We start from the raw sequence: 17,634 nt of genomic DNA, 5'->3' as shown, positions 1-17,634 counted from the left end.
CCACGACTTTGGCAATCTCAGCAAAATCTTCAAATCATAATCTTGACTAGATTTTCTCCTACTAAAATGTATGTTTTTTTTTTTTACATTTTATGTGTGACTGAGATTCAGGCCAGTGAACAGTGAACTACAATCTGCCACCAGTAAAGAAAAAAAATGATGCACTATCTAGTTTAAACAAACCAGTCGGAGCACCACTGCTCAACTGTCAATTCAGTTACTGTGGACGATACCTTTACCAGAAAGTCTGAAGATGACACACAAGCAGTTTTTCAAAGTCATATTTATTGTTACATGTAAAGCACTTGAGTAGATATGAACATGAGACCAAATACAATTTGGCCATTGTCATTGAGTATCATGAAGCTACCTGGAATTAACTTACGGTTTATATTTGCTAATGTTGGATACAAAATAACAAAAAAAAAGGGGGGGGGGGGGGGGGGGGGGAGGGGAGGAGGACCTCAATGCTCAACGAGTCATCTTTAAGACAAGAACAAAGAACAGCAGAAGCCAGGAGAGACCAGTCAGCCTGCTCCTCATCCAACGTAACAGACCAAAGTAAAACACAAAGAAAAGACACCAGAAACCCCGAAAAACAGCATTTACCTTAACAAAAGAATCCCAAGAAACAAGCATCCAGACAGCACACCAGGCTGGTTATTAGTGTCATTCCACCTTAAGACTGCTGTGTGTAGATATGTCAAAGTTATAGTGCCAGTTATTAAGACATGCTTGTGCCTCATCAAATGAGAGTGAATGTTTGGGTGTTTTTTTTAAGTGTGCTGCACCCGAACATCTCACTCTTTTTTTTTTTTTTCCTTGCCAAGCGTTTCTTTCAACAGCATGGAATTCTGGAATGTGTGTTGCTTAGTCAAGGATATCATTTACTTTGTCAGTCTGAGGAAAAATATGTAAACAACCTTGCAGCTGGAAATATGCATCCTCGCTTCAAAAAAACAAACATTATTTTAGAGTTCTGGATATTGAAAGTAACAAGTTGTCGCCTGTAACACGAGACCCATCTCTTTTAGACAATTTAGTATTTTGGATTTTTAAATAAAGAGGACAGAACATTAATCCTCAGCAAACACCTCTGTTCACAAAAAGAGGCAGGAACAACTGCAAATGCATGATTCTGACTGCATCATTCTCATTCAAATAGAAAACCATTCTTCATTTCCTTGGGGAGCTCTTTTAAAACTCTAATAGCTTGTGGGTCCAAGTAAAGTAAGTGTCACACTAAATCCCAGCCAGTCTCCTAGACCCGCTTCATCCCCCGACCCATCAAGCAGGCAAAGACTGTCATCACCATTTTGGGTTTGACCTCCATGAGGTCCTCTGGGAGAGCGTAGACACGGGCTCCGATCTTCCTCGCCATGGAGACGGCATATCTAGGACGGAGAGAGAGATATCGTCACATGTGAAAAAAACGACCCCAATAATTTGCAGAAGGTTACTTCTTTCTTTTCTGTGACAGGAAGTCTCACTTGGCGTTTTCCAGCTTGTCATCTTCAGAGAGGCTGCCGGTTTTGATCAGGTCGTAGTTGATGCTGCCGGGCTGAATGGCGTCGATCAGTTCCAACACCGCCAAGCTGCTGCTGATCTCCTTGTCCTGATCACCACAGCAAACACAGAGTAAGGGTCTGACGCACACAAGCTGACATGACCAATCAGAACCTCTTAGTTTATAGGACATACATAACAGGAAGCTGCTGGATTGTTGCGATTGTAAACTTATCACTTTTGAGAATTGAGGTTTGTCCTCAAAAAAATGCCAGATTTCGAGAACAAGGTCGTTATATTACGAGAATCAAGACATAATTTTGGCCTACAGGTCATTTTAGATGGGGAATATTAGATGATCCGCCTTTTGTCTGCATTGTCTGAATCTTGTGAAGTTATGGTTTAGGGCACACAAATAACTAAATATTATGGCTCATCAGCACCACATTATTATAAGTATTAGGACTTTAAATTTTTTTTGCAGCAAACGGTGGCTTTTCTGAACAAAGAAACACACGGATCGGGGGAAATTGCCTCTTTTGTGGAGGAGGAGCTTTCATCTGCAGCTCAAGGTCTTCATCACCAAATGAGTCAGAGAAAACAAACACACAGTGGTGCCACGCCCACATACGACCACATGTTATCATATGACGCTGTAAACTTTGTCATGTGGCGACAGCTAAGTCAGCTCCCTTCCCTGATGAAGACCATGAGGTGCAGTTGAAAGACAGAAAATACTTTAAAAAAGATCTCAGATAACTTGTTAAATACACATTTGATTATATTTTAAATTTTATATCGAAACCATTTAATTGAATCTACACATGTATGTCTTTTCACAGCAGGGTAGGAAAAATCTGCTTTACCTTAAAGCTTGAAATCTTGGTCGATTTTCCAGCCTCTGCCAACGTGTTGTTCACCCACTGTACTATGATGGCATCGTTTGTCTTCTGTCCATCTCCCAGTTCCTCCAATACATTCAATGTATATCTGAAAGAGTAGAGACGCGGCTCGTTTATCCAGCACATGAACTGAACAGGGTGACTTTTTCTATTTTTAAACGCAATGATTTGGGAATGTGGAACTTAAACTAAACAAACAAACAAACAAACAAACAATAACCGCACAATAATGTCGCCCAGTGTGGACCTTTGTTGTGATTTTTTGGGTCATACAAACTTTGGAAAATCTGACATGAAGAACACAAAAATATGGAGAAATACCAAATATGGCAACACACATCCCTTGTTTCGGGAGCCAAGTGAGTTCATGGAAATGTGGTCTGGATTTGGAGGAACACGCAAATACTAAACACCACCACTGGCATGAAAGAGAGGTTTATAACTGCAGAGTCCCGGGAAATTGTTTACAGTAAATATGTAGCTATCACAATGAATCTGACAATGAAGACTGATGGTGATTGCAGCGTTTCAAAATACCACACAGTCATGCTGACTGAAAGACAAAATACTATTTGGTCACACGGATGTGCTCCAAATCCAAATTTCCTCATAATTTAAATGTATTTGAATTTCCCCCCAGAAAAGCCAAGTAATTCATTCAAAGCATAATAGCATAACCCCTTTTTATTTCTTTATGAATTTGTATATAAAATAGGTCTTTGGTTTTGTTGTTTTTCCTTCATTTTAGAGATGCATTTTTAACTTCTCTCCTTTCTGAAGAGACACTGTTGTAGTTATGTTTCACCTTCTCATCAGCTGCCACACCAGTGCCAGAGTCAGGGTAGCGTTGCCATCGTTCAGGTCCTGCCCGCCGATGCCGACGAGGGAGAACTTGGCTGATTTGCCCAGTTCTACCGCATAGTTGCAATTCTCCAACTAGGGGCACAAAATAAAATGGTTGGCAAACGACAGACATTAAACAAACCTTTTTAGGAATAATTGCAAGGGGGTTTCGATTACCTTTTTCATGTTGGTTCCCAGTTTGGGGTAAGGCGGCTTGTTGACTTTGTTGTTCCAGTCAACTAACACTTTAATCTTCTCATAGAGCTGAAGGATGACCATGGCGTCCTGTAAGTCTCTGTAAGACAGGAACGTGTTTGGTGTTAGTACAAATATATACATTAAAAGATCAAGGCAGCTGTTATAATGCTCCTGATGTTAATGTTCACACATGAGTGACACAACATTGTTGTGTGTGCTACATACCCATAGAGATGATTGACATGTGGGTTCACACCCAATGAGTTCATCCAGTTTCGGAAAGTCCTCTCTTCTCTCGTCTCACCTGAAAAGCAAAGCATCTTGGTATTCAGGGGTTGTCAAGGTGATCTCACTGCAGCTTACCTCAGCTATAGTGAATGTGACTCAAAATATGAGCAACTGAACAGGTCTGGTACACTTTTATTGATTTCTGAATTCTGATGCTACTCTAGTCAGATAATTCTCACAAACTTGTAAACACATGATGTGCAACTAATATTGTAGCCAGTGGGATAGTACACTCTATATTTGTTTCTAGGCTAAAACAAGGCTGCAGACTTGATAGTTGACTTAAGAAAATAGACGTTTTTTCAGAACTGGTTCTTCTCAGCCTCTTTGGAGGACAAATGCTGAATTCATCTAAAAGCGACAGCCATTTTTTCACTCATCCCTGGTTAGTTGTAATTTTTCTATTTAGAAATAGACTATGACAAAATTGTGAAGAACACAACAAAGCTGTAGTACTAGAATTAAAATCTGACTTCTTCTGCTCTGCATACCTTCCAACAGTCCCCAGTCGATGTCCTCACTCTCAGGTTTGGTCAGTGCTGGATATTTGTTGAACAAATTGGCCACAAAGGCGAGGTTGAGTTTGGGGTTTCCACTGACGACGTCAGCTGGGGTGACAAACTGTCGACAGCCGAGCCGGTCGGCCTGCTGCAGCATGGCTTCTGCCCTCTTCATGTCGTCTTTCTCCTGAACAACACACAGAACACATGCTGCAGATCAGAGACACCGCGCAGCTGCTACCACGTGGCGAAGAACGTCAACTGTGACCGCCGACCGTTAAAAGTCCTTACACTGAAGCCCGCCATGCTGATGTCTATGCGAGGCTGGTCTTCCTCTGTGCCTTTTGGAGAGATTTGATTCAGGAGGTGGAAATAGGCCCTCGAGTCCTGGAAAACAATGTAAAGAAACAGCCATAAGATTTCTGTTAATTATTTACACATTGAAATTATTCATCGTGTAAAATGAGAATAACTTTTTGTCTCATAAAAACAGCTTTTTGTGAACAATACTTTTTGTATTTTTTTTTCATCAACAGTGACATACATGCTTCTTCAAATGTGCAGTGTTTACATCAAATTTCCTTCATGAACATTATATTTTGTATATATCAAATATAAGTTTGAATACATAATTTACATCAAATTTACATCAAATTTAGAGAAGAGATAATATTAGCAATTTGTATACATGCATGGTTGTCCTGGAAACTCCCAAAAAAAACCCGGCATAGCAATTGGAGCATTGCTAGTTAATGGGCATTTCGTCAGAGACACAAAAACACTATATACATTTAACCCAGTCTGGACATATATAATATACTGAAACATTTGACATTGGTTACTGTTAGCCAGAGATACAACCCATGCAATACTATTTTGGGAGCAGTGGAGGCGTTTATTTGCATTAGCTTGTGCAATCACAAATATTTACTGGGTTGTTCAGTGTGCTGATAGATGCCTGTGTTGGTGTGTCAAAAAATACTGTAGAACCTTCCTGTAATCTTCTTAATTTAGGACAGTGGTTTCCTTCCTGCATGTAGTCTTAATAAACCAGCTGGTCTCAGTGTCAGTGTGGGGGCGCACCTTGATGTCACTGCTGAAATTGTTGATCTTCTGCCAGCCAGCATTTTCCAGGTGAAAGTTGGCCCAGCGTAGCAGCAGCTCTTCTGGAGAGAGCTTCATCAGGTCCTCCAGAGTTTCTCCGTCTCTCAGTAACGCTGCCAGAGCTGCCAGGGGGCATTTATTGATCAGTTAGGCTACTTGACCTCAGACAGGGAAACACTACTGACAGGAGCACAGACTCAAATATGTGTTATGTAATGAACAGTCACAACAACGGCCTGTACCTTCATTCCTGCTGAGCTCGATGTCGGCAAACAGCCCAATCTTGATGATCTGCCAGAGCAGACCCAGCACCAGATGAGGTTTCCCCTCTTTCAGGTCTAAAGCACCGATGTTCACCACGTGGCAGCCAATGGCAGAAGCTGAGTTCAGGGCAAGGTTCAGATTCTCCTGTAAGGAACAGTGCATCAGCTGTTTGTAGATTTGCATAAAGACTGATGGTAAAAAAAAAAAAATTCACCTTCATGAATTCATCTTTCACTGACCTGTATTGTAAACGCCGACAGCTTCTTCTTATTTATGGTTCTCTCATCAATAGTGTCTGGCACGGACAGGTTGATCATTTTGCTGTGTAAACACACAAAACCAAACATGAGCTTGTGTCTATGTTGTATAGACAAGGCAGGGATAGCAACACACATGTTCCTTGTTTGCTAAGGATTTAAGTTTCCGGTGTGTTTTGTGCGTGTATGTAAACTCTGGTTTAAAGGAACTTGGTGCCAAAGTTCTATTTTTGTAGACAACATTTTTAATATACTGGTAATGTCATTTCTCAGGTCTCTGTATTTACTATCTATACTGAATACTACTAAGCATGTTAGAATAAATCCATAGCTGACTGAATCATATGGGGTTGCTTCCTCATAAGCATTCCACCATTCTTTTTCTCCCAAGTCCTCGACATCCCTGTTAAGTTAACTTCAGCATGTGAGCAGAGTTTTTATGTGTCATGCATTGTATCTGTCTGGAATATGTGCTGTCACAGATGATTGGTCTCTGCAGTCTGTTTGATGCTGATCTAAATACACAATAAAGTTATCCAATACTACCTTGAATTCAACCTATTATTAACTACATTAACACCCCAGTTTTGATTACTCTACTCAATTGATAAATCGAGTTTCAATGGTTATACCTTTGTAGATTTTTATATTGAATTTAGTCGTATTGTGTTTATATTAGTATCTTCTCTATTAACGGCAAGGCAGAATATAGTCATTGTTGATTGTCATGGGGTCGCTAAGTGATGGAGGACAGAGCTTTAAGAGAAAATAGGTTCTCTCACCAGAGAACGATACCATCTCCAACAGATGTAAACAGGGAGCCTGTGTTGGGATCCATAGGCAGGACATGTTGGCAGTCAGGGTCTTTTTCCAGAGCCGTGTTGATCCAGTTCACAAACGCAACTTGCTCCTCCTCTGTAAATGTGGACATATACAAGATTGAGTTAAAACACCACAATATGTGACGGTTTTGCTCATACTGACTCATTACAGCAGGTAATATTGTTTATTATGTTTCTTCATTGGTAAATGCTGCATCCGTGCCTGAATTGCACAAAGTCAAGGCCTTAAGACAAACATTAGAGGTGACTGGAAAAAAGAAGGCGAAAACGTCCATGAGGTCAGGAATGTTTGTGACTTACCAGAGAACGAGTGTTGTGTGCCTTCGCTTGACTGCTCGGACGTCCCTCCAATAGCCAGGATGCCTTCTTTTCTGTTGATGGCCTTCCGGAAGGTTTTTGCTATTTCACTGCCTTTCAGCTCCTGGACGATCTAAAACATATCACAGAACACTAATGAGACCAATCTCTCCTATGCCACGAAAACCCTTTCTGCTTTAGGCTGAAAGTTATGAATACTTATTGTGCATTTTGATTAAGGCATGAGCAATTGTGATGTAAGTGAAACCAATTGAAAAATGAATAAATGACTGGCATTCATCGTCAGTATACCCTTCTCCTGTTTTCAGCTCATGTTTCAATTAAATGATAGAAATTATCAGTAACAATCAGTGGCTACTTGCTAAGGTACAGCCTTCCAGTCCAGTCCAATCTAATGAAGAAATCTCAACCCAGATCAACCACATTGTGGTTATTACATCATGAGTCTGCTGAACTGATCGGTAACCCACCAATCAAACCATAGGTTTGATTAGACAACTCAAATGGATAAATGGATGGTGAAGACAATCTTTAGCTGCATTCATAAATCTGTGATTTAAGTCATCTCCCCTTTATTTAAATACTTAGTTTTCTCCTTTGTCTTATCAGTGCTCCAAGCCCTCATGACAGCCAAGGCCTCAGAGCAGACACAGACACATTTCTGGAATTTGTCCTCTTTGCCTTTACAACACAAAACCATCTGCTGGCTACAGGGATGAGAACAAACGGTGATCGTGGCAAGAAACTGCATTTTTGAAGAATATGAAGGGGCTGAAAAAAACTGTTAACTGACATTATGTCTATGAGCTAATAAAGGCAACTGATGTTGTTTAGTGCATTTAAGTGCACGGTAGTGATTCGCCGTGGGACTGTTACTACTAATCCAATCTTAGTGTTACAGTGCTGAGTGAGTGACTTCCAGTATGTAATTAGGAGTGATCAACAGTAACAGTAAACCAACAGAGCAACAGCTATTATCATCCACCACAGCACCCAAAGGCTTGCCCAGTGTCTCAACATTAAATAATTAATAATAAGTACTAAATATGGAACAGGTCTCAACCACAACTAATGAGAGCACAGAGAGCTCTGTGGTGTGACGTGTCGCTTATCAGTAATGTACAACATGTGAGCAGCTTGACACAAAGCTGCTTTTTCTATCTTGATATGTGCGATACTTCCTGAAGCTGAAATTATCACGGCTTCATCAGTGACCACAGCCCCAGAGGCATTGGTGCAGTCACAATGAGCTATTCAGTCTGCCACTGAGACGTTTGTTTCACAAGTGGAGCGCACTTCGACAGAAATTTACACAAGGTCACAGGGTGGCAGCAGTCATTGTATGGGCACTTTAGATTAAAAGGGGTATCCACAAAAAAGACAATCATGACCTTACAGGAATGATTCAGAGTTCCACTCAGTTCTGCCAGTTTTAGTTTAGTTTAGTTTAGTTAACATATGTATATGCTGTGTGGACTGACGAAGATTCCGCCACGGAGGTTATTCATTGTCTGTCCGTCGGTCAGTTAGCAGGATTACCTCAAAAACTACTGGACAAATATACTATGAAACTTGCAGGAGGAATGTGGTAGGGGTCAGGATAGAGCAATTTTTTTTTTACTTGAACATTGCAAAGTGTGCAATTTCCAACATTTTCATTAATTTCTCAGAGAATAAATACATGCATCTTGAGGAGAGAAAAAAAAAATCACATTTGTTTTGGAGTGTCTGTTATTTGGTGCAGATCTAAATAAAAGTCGTGATCTAGTGAATTAAAATGTAGTTTTATAAGGGAACTGTTGGGCCTTCTCACAAGCATTCAATCTTGTTGTTGTTCTCATGCAGAAAAAAATGGTAAACTGGTATTTTATGAAACCCTGGTTCTGAAGCGCACAATTTTTCCAAAACAATGGCACAATGCTATTTTTCAGCCAACTGGGAAACCCCGGATATAGACGCTTCCTGCCAGCACATGAACAATACTTGACTGTAAAAGTCAAATTACACTTTTGCCAAAATAAATAAATTAAAACAAATCAGCTGATCAATCTAGTGATACAAATTATATACAAAATTAATTGCTTAACATTTATTGATTCAGTTCCATATTATATGATATATTTAAATATTTAAGTTTATATTTAGAGGTTCTAGTAATTAGGTTAATGTTCAACGTTTTTTTGGTAGATTTATTTTTATTATTATTATAAATTATTTATTTTTATTAAAAGGTCTAGTATGACCATTAAACACATTATAATATAAATTAATAATAATATAAATCTGCTACTTACAAAAGAACACAGATAAACTCTAGGTCACTATTGACATCATGAAACCATGAAGTAACTCGTAAGATTATAAAGGAGCTCATGACACTAAACGCTTTAGGTTCATTCAATTCAATTTGTTTAACTCCGACTACGTCATTATCATAGTCGGAGTTAAGCTAATAATGACTTAACAGCCACACACCCTGAAACAAGACATCCAAACTACTACAGAGCGACAAAACACAGCTACACCCTCCTCATCTAGAAAGTTTGAATCATGCAGTAGCCCTTTAATGACTGCTCCCTCATCACTGCTGAAACTAAACACTGGAACTCACACCACTTTGCTGACCTCACTTCCTCATTCCACTAGTAGGTACTGTATGCGTGTGTGTATATGTGTGGTCTGCAGAGGCTGTGTGCATTTAGCTGCTGAAAGTTGCTTTGCATAGCAGTCTCCCTCAGGAGGGCGAGGTGGTTTTGGGGCAAAGCAGAAAACAAAGAACACCTCAGAGAATCTCAGAACAGGGGGTGAAAACTTGTCAAGCTTGTTGAGGTGTTTGTGAGCTCCACTTCACGTACCGACAGAAACTCGTCAAAGCTGATCTTGTTATCCTTGTTGCGATCGAGTTTCTGAATGATTCCCCGAACCACGTACCCAGGCTGGACGTGGCCTGCCTCTCTAAGGAGCTCATTGAGTTCATAATCACAGATATATCCGTTGTTGTCCAGATCTACAGAAACAAATAAACCAACAATCAATTATTGCAATTTACACTGCTATAGTTTGAATGATCATACACACACATACATAAAAACATTATTACAGCCTAAGAATCTATATATTTTTTTTAAATGTCAATGATTTCTAAGATCATTTAAAACCCTAATGACAAAGAAATGTAATTAAGGCTAGATAATTTATAGTTTAACGATAAACTATAAAAATAAACAAAACACAAATGAAAATCTAAATCTAAATAAAAAAAACAATGCACATCTTTTCTGTATTGTTTATTCTTGAAAATAAAATGTTCATATTGGCACACATTAAGGTCAATACTAATGTGACTGTGAAAGGCTCATAATGGCAGATTTTTATCAACCAACAGATACTGTCAATTGGTCAGGCCTTTTAACCAGCAGATATTGTGCATTTGCAGTTATCATTAATCAAATAAATAGCATACTGTCAAGATGAAATTGATTTTACTCACCAATTTTCTGAAAGGTCATCCTCATCTCCTCCACCTCCTCTTTTGTGATCTTTCCAGCCATTTTTCTGTGATTGACCTGAGGTGCTCAGGTAGAAAAAGGTGCGACTGCAGAGAGAAAAAAGGGCAGAGTCATCAGTGGGGTCTAGAAATAACAGGAGGTTGGACTTGAGAGGAAGCCCTCCCGTCCTCATCGGCCTCCGGTCAACATCCTTAGTTTCAACCCTTGCAATTTTCCCAGACTGCCCATCTGCGTCTTCAATGAGCAATGTACACTCCCCCGATCTCATCTCACTGCTGCTGCTTTAGATCGCTAAAACCACAAAGCGGCCCACACTCTTCTACCTCTGTGCCAACACAGAAGCTCTCTTTCCATGCAGAACAGCACAATAAAAGTCACCCCACATCTTCTGTCAGGACTAAACACTCTCAAAATACCTCATGTACCCCTCTCCTCACAGATCCTCCTTTATCTGCAACCCTGCTGTTCATATCTTCTGTTGGCTTTAGCTCTTTTCCTTTTCCAAGCATGCCTCTCTCCCATAATCAAAGTAATTTCCTGTTCTATATATTGTATAGTAAAGAGCCTGTGTTGTTAAAAAAAAACAGGCTGAGACGACTTCTTTCTTTGAGTTTTGTGTCACATCCCAATCAAACATCTGCTTACTACAACTATAAATCAGATCCCCTGAAACCAAAAATAAATTTTTACTGTAATTTTCCCCATTTTTATATGCTCTAGAAATCAAACAAATCACTTTATTTTTTAGAATTAAAATAATAAGCATCATTCAAAGTGAGCTAAAGGAACAGTTTAATGTTTCAACTTAACAATTTTGTGAGCCTCTTGTGAGGGCTGCTTCTCTATAAAGTAAAGACTGTGGATGTTGGATCATCATGATGCTCCTTTGGGCTGTATGTTTTTAAACTGTAGCTGGGAAAAGTGTCCTCACGTGGGAGAAAGGGATTCATTTCAATGTGTGAGGACTGGAGTCACAAAACAAAACCAGTGAGTCTCCCTTTATTTTTTTTTAACTAAAACACAGTGTTCCAAAATTCCTCAGGGGCAAAGCAACCATCTGAAAATCTCTGAAAATAAGAAAATTCCTCTGAGAACCTCCTTCCCGTTCTGTCGTGGCAGAGGAATGCAGGAGGCCTGGGTAAATCGAGCCTCGTTCACAAAGAGGTGAGCAGGGGGTGCTGCCTCGTTCTCCAAGACTGAACTGGTATGATGGCATTCCTCTCTTTAATATAAGTGTTCAGACAACAAAGATGAGGTTTGTGCGGCAGACTTTTTCCAGGCAGAAGTGTGTTCCTGGTTCCCATTTCCTGATTTAAAGTACAGACTGTGGATTTTTCAGAGCGTATTAGTCAGAAATCCTGGGCAAGGCCAGTTCTGGTTTCCACGATGCAGCATGAGTAAACCATATTAGGGAATAGCTGAATGTCCAGTTAGTCAAATGGATCGTGTGTCACCTGGTTGTAAGTATTTAAAAATAATCCATGTCTGTTGTGAGCGATCATCTTTCAGACAGAGAGACAATGAACAAAAGACCAGTAACCGTGCATCCTCTTTAATGATTGACACTTATAGGATTGAAAATTGTTATATGGTTTCCGAGTGGTCAAGTCTTCCGATAGTAAGAGCTCAACCAATTTCGTTGTTTTTTTTGGAGAGGATGCAATACGGATGTTAGGAAGGAAAAAATTTCATATACTGAAATCAAACCTCTCTGACAAGAAATGTAACTGAGTCTTGTTGTTTTACAGTTAAACCATTAACTTTATAATTATAAATAAAAATGATGCAAATTCTTCTTCCGACTCCTTTCCCCCAAAAAACTGTTGAGATAAATTGAACCCAACTAAACTAAAAGAAAACTCAAATATTTTGCGCTGATGGAGGGATAGTTCTGTGAAAGCCTCATATTGATATTATCTGCCAACAGATACATCAGTAATTATCTCTTAAACAAAGCATTACACTTTGTCCTGTACAAATCTGAAATCAGTTTCTCATCAAATTAATAAGTAAATCATGTTAATCCTGATTTTTTTCTATGATTGAAATAGCCAGATATAGTAGAAAACTGATTCTAATAGCAAAGACAGGTTCATCACTTCAGTGTCGGCACTAACCGTTAGTTTTAAATGCCATTCGGAGAAGCACACGTAGTGTTTTTCTTTTGCAAAGTACGACTAAAACAGGGCAAAGCACAAACTCCTGACTTAACAATTAGGAAAATGATAATGCCAGTGTTGCTATATTTAACTTCTCCTCAGAAGGAAGTGAAGTGTGGCTGCTGAAGTCAGCCCGTCTACGAGGGCCAACAAACATGACCTCATTTGCCAGCCCATGTCACACCCTCAACCGAGGCAGAGGGGAAACAGAAGAGGGGTTAAGTACATGGGGCAAGGGCACAGATGGCAGGGGGACAAATGCGAGACGTATCGCTGGTGGTAGAGAAGAATGGAGGGATTGTAATCACCGTCACAAACAGCGGCAATAAATCTTGTGTAACGCTAGAAAATGAGTGCAGAGTGTCAGGCTCCACAGGCAGTTGTCCTCTTTGACAGCTGGTCTGTGTGGTCGGAGGGACGAGAAAATTCCTGCACTCATCTAAATGTGAAACCAACCTCCTAAATGAAGCAGCCCGTATTTGCCTGAAAGCACATCAATGCTCTTGATAGAGTTCAAATACACTCTTGAAATTTCAGTTTTTGGCCACAGGGCAGGGTCCAGTAGATGAGGATGATGCTGCCATATTTGTATTAATAGATGGCAAAGGACAACAGTCCCCTTATAGTAAATCAAGCTGTATATGAATTATTCCCTGCAAAACATTGAAAATGTCCTATCATGCAATGTTAAAGAAAGTTTTTTTTAAAGATTCCTAGATCCGCCCCCTGATCTGGATCCACATAAAAATGTAATGGGATCTTCCCCATACCACATCCTTCCACCAAGTGTTGTGGTAATTATTCAGTTATTTTGTGTAATCTTGCTGACAAACAAACAATCCAACCAACAAACAAACAAATGGACAGGGGTGAAAACATAACTACCTTGGTGAAGGTAACAATATGGGGAAAATATGACTCACAACTATCAATAGGAATGCAGGAACACAAAATAAAAACAAACGGAATTCATCTACACATTCCTCTGTGTAGCTGTTCAATGATCAAGGTCACGTGATATCCAGCACTATAGCAGACGAAGAGCATCTGGAATTGCTTTGTAGTTTCCTCCTGATTCAAGAAGCTCGCTCAGTCCTTTAGCTCTTACTTCACTTCTGGACATCATCCATAGACAAGTATTTCTTTCCTAACACCAGGTTTGAATGGTGAGCCAAAATAACAGCACCTCAGACAGATCTTTCAGACAATTTGACGTGGAGGGGCCGATCCCAAAGTTGAATGTGCCGAGCTGACACACCCCGTCCTGCCAGTGTTTCATCCACACAGTTCCATGGGAATTGAGAGGAACACAAATAGATTGGGCACCCTTCCCGAATGTGGTCAAATTCATGTGTGCACACACCCAACGTCGTCTGCAAGAACATGGACGTTTTTTACTCAGTCACAATTGCCAGCAGATGTGAAGAGAACTGACTCATAAAACACCAAACAGTCGGCAACACAGCCCTTTATTTCCCTTCCAGGTGGCGTGGAGAAGACAAACAGCCAGGCTGACAGGTAAGGAGGAGGTGACGACAACAAACATTGTATGTGTAGTTGACACATCTCTCCCTTTACGTACAGCTGCACGCATGACAACCAGGTTGGTGTCAGGGCTATTATAAAAGCTCTCGAAATGGTCAATCATCATGGAAATAGTACTCTACCTTTCCTCAAATGAAAGGCTGGAGCCGGAATAAATGATACAAAAAGTTAAAGAGGCCCGTATTATTAAAAAGGGGTGAACGCAGGAAGCCCCGCCCGCCATGTCTGAGGAATGTCATTAGACAGGTTACTGAGGTGTTGCTGAAACAGTCGCTGCAGGTAAGCAGCCACACCTATGAGGGTTCGTCATTACTCAACAAAAGCACTGTAAAGCATTACCCTTTAAGTACTATATCATCAGACAGCTGAAGTACCGCCCTTCCCTCATGCATGCATTTTGCTGAGGTTCTCATTTAGATACTGAATCCCTCCCTGCTGCACAATATAAAGAAGCCACTTCCCTCCAAAGAAAGGATGCAAATATCAAGATAATTTCTTTGTGCAAATAAATAACTCATTACACTATTCATTTTTGTTATAAACATTATGGAACAGTAAAAAAATGAGATGGCAACCAATATCTCAACATCAACTAATATCGATGCTGTACATATTTAGTCTCAATAATCTTGAATAATTTGATTAAACATTATGCACCTATTTTGTTACATAATCAAATTAAAAAAGGCAATAAAGTAATCATGTTTTATCCACTTCAAATTTTGAAGATTTCCTCCATATTACTCAACTCATCCATATACACAAACAAAATGATGTGTCAGACAGAATTTTTTTTTTATCCATAATTAATGGTTACCATTCAGACTTTTAACTGAAATGAGTTTAATCCTTTATGTAAAGGACTTGTACAAGCTCAAGTGCAGCTCACCAGTAACTCAATCACTCTCACTGCGCTGGATAACAGGTGAAGGCACCTGTTAAAATTCCTGACAGAACAGGAAGTGGGGAAACCTGTTCATTGGCACAGGTGTGCGTGTGAGAAGAGGAAACGCTACACTGGCTCCCTCCCTCCCTCCTTCTTGACTGTCTGGTTAACACAGATAGCATCAGACTCATCATGTCTGTATTTAACATACCGACAGTTAGGCGCTCTCATTTGGCTCTGCATCAAGAGGAAGGGAAACTCACATTTGAGTTGGGTTAGCAGTTGGGTTAACAGCTGCTACATACCATACATGCATACAAGGGCAAAAATGACCTCAGCGATCACATCAATGGCAAGCTTTTCCTCTTTCCTAAAAAAAATGTTCCAGTGATGAAACAACGAGGAAAACATTTTCTCTGGACTCCTGGTGCAAAATGTGGATTAATGATATTCGTCTTTAAGAATCAACCATTTGCTAAATAACCCCCATCTAAATAAACCATTGAAGAAGCATAAGGAGACAATCAAGGGCAGAGAGTCAGAAATGCTGAATTGGAAATACCGACCTTGAATGAGCCACTGTATTCACAACATGATTCTTGTTCCCGGTCACAATATTTAGCAAGTGGGCTTTTCTGTTGCTATCACGTGTCACACAACCTTGCTGTCTAAAGCGGTTCAAACAGTGATCCTCAATTGGGATCCCAGATGTGCTGAGGGTGATGCAGCCCCAGATGGGTCTACAGGAAAAATCTGGTAAATCATTCAGAGCTGAAAAACAACACGCACATAAAACACTGTTTTACACATATGAGTAAGTACACAGGCCCAGCTTCAGTCTTAAAACAACCAGCTTCCCTTCACAGCACATTGTAGCACTCACTTAAACAAACATCACATAAGAACTATTTATTTAGGAGGATCATTCTTACATCAACTTATGAAGCTCCACTTCGCACATGTCTTGTACCATATCGGAGCAACATGGCACACCAGAGAGGGAGGGGCAGATATATTTAACCGGGGGTAAAACATTTACTAGGATCGCCCCGGCATCATATAAAGAGTCAACAAGTTAAAAAAGGGAACGTGCTCTATCATCACACGTGCAAACAGTGAGGCTGCACACGCCTGACACAGCTAAAGACCTGTTCGAGCCTCAGCACCTACACTGTGTCTGTGTTTATGTGTGGCCCATTCATGAACGGGCTCCACCTGTGCGGCGTCCTCCCTCCGGTGAGAGGCGGCGAGGATAACGAGCTAACCCGCTTTTAAGTATGTGTCACATTCACAAAGTGCAAATTCGGAGAAAAACATGGAGCTTGAACACACACACACACAGAGAGAGAGAGAGAGAGAGAGAGAGAGAGAGAGAGAGAGAGAGAGAGAGAGAGAGAGAGAGAGAGATGAGCACCCATGCTGAATTACCAGTTACTCTCTGCGTTAGCTTAGTCGTGTCTCTGAATAGCAGTTACCACTTTACTCCCACTACAAGTTATCTAGCCAGCCACGAAACCAGGTAAAACTTCTACACTTCCAGTATTTCAGGACCTCAGTGGGCTACGGGAAAGATGCAGCTAAAGCTAGCCGGCTAACCACTGACCCCGCAAGTTTTATAGACAGGAAACTCTCTGTTTACTCTGCAGACCCGCGGCGCTTACCGGAGGAGAGCGGCTATCACGCGGGAGGACCGGAGAGGACGAGGCTGTTATCTTGAATTAAAGAGGCTGAGATAAACTCCGGCTATCGGGAGCTGTCGCCAGGAAATTGAAACTCACCGTCGGTGCGTCTAAAAGTCCAGACAGCGTCCAGTGTGCGGAGCTGCGTCCTCCACGTAGAGACAAAAGTAGGAATGTGTCTCCGCCCCGCCCGGTGACGTCACCAGCGGGCGTCGATGCTCCGCGCATGGAGCTTCATTTTTTTATTTTTTATTTATTTAATCTTTATTTATTCGGGCCGTCGCGTTGAGATCAACATCTGTTTTCCAAGAGAGGCCCGATAAAGGGAAATATTCACAATCAGCAACAAATAATTAATAACAGGCCATAGCAAAACAATACAGTAGAAATAAATTAATAAAAACAGCCCCAAGATTCATAAAAAACATCACATAGAAAATGTCTTACATCTCCAAGGGGAACACAGGACTGTAGTTTGAGGGAAGTTTGTAAATGGTAGTTACTGAATCCAGTTCTGACAATACTGGTGCTTACATGATGGATGTCTGAAGTTCAGTAGTTACTGGATATTGTGCTGTATGTTCTGGTTTAAATGAAAGAAGAGAGCTTAGTCATTTGGATGTTTTATATATGAATAACAGGAGATGACTGTCTCTTCTCGTTTGTAATGACGTCCATCCAACCGAGTACGAGTGTGCCAAAAGGAAAAATGAAGTTACAATTTGATGTGATTATCTATTTCTAAAATTTAAAAAAATTAACAATGACAACATGAATGGTTTTGTATGTTAGAACATTTCTGTAAATTAGTGTTGTGCAGATTCGATGCTCTTT

At 40.4% G+C, this 17,634-nt stretch overlaps 1 protein-coding gene across 2 annotated transcripts; it reads right to left on the bottom strand.

Moving 5' to 3' along the window:
• Nucleotides 1-265: 265 nt before the first annotated feature.
• Nucleotides 266-16,998, bottom strand: pls3 (plastin 3 (T isoform)). Of its 2 annotated transcripts, none has more exons than XM_053441812.1 (16): nt 16,900-16,998; nt 10,513-10,617; nt 9,878-10,029; nt 7,005-7,134; nt 6,645-6,777; nt 5,845-5,926; nt 5,584-5,749; nt 5,321-5,463; nt 4,529-4,624; nt 4,229-4,424; nt 3,675-3,753; nt 3,429-3,546; nt 3,214-3,344; nt 2,373-2,496; nt 1,491-1,615; nt 266-1,394 (listed from the first exon to the last, which is right to left on the bottom strand). In XM_053441812.1, exons 2-16 carry the CDS (start codon nt 10,571-10,573, stop codon nt 1,262-1,264), a joined length of 1,869 nt encoding a protein of 622 aa, XP_053297787.1. In that variant the 5' UTR covers nt 10,574-10,617; nt 16,900-16,998; the 3' UTR covers nt 266-1,261. The 2 variants fall into 2 exon arrangements, with proteins under 2 accessions (XP_053297787.1, XP_053297788.1); XM_053441813.1 differs by having other exon boundaries at nt 16,783-16,925.
• Nucleotides 16,999-17,634: the final 636 nt, after the last annotated feature.

The sequence above is a fragment of the Pleuronectes platessa genome, chromosome 15 (genome assembly GCF_947347685.1).
Source record: "Pleuronectes platessa chromosome 15, fPlePla1.1, whole genome shotgun sequence".
Lineage (NCBI taxonomy): Eukaryota > Metazoa > Chordata > Actinopteri > Pleuronectiformes > Pleuronectidae > Pleuronectes > Pleuronectes platessa.
The sequence above is the reverse complement of the archived record's forward strand: the minus strand, read 5'-3'. Positions and strand labels throughout refer to the sequence as shown.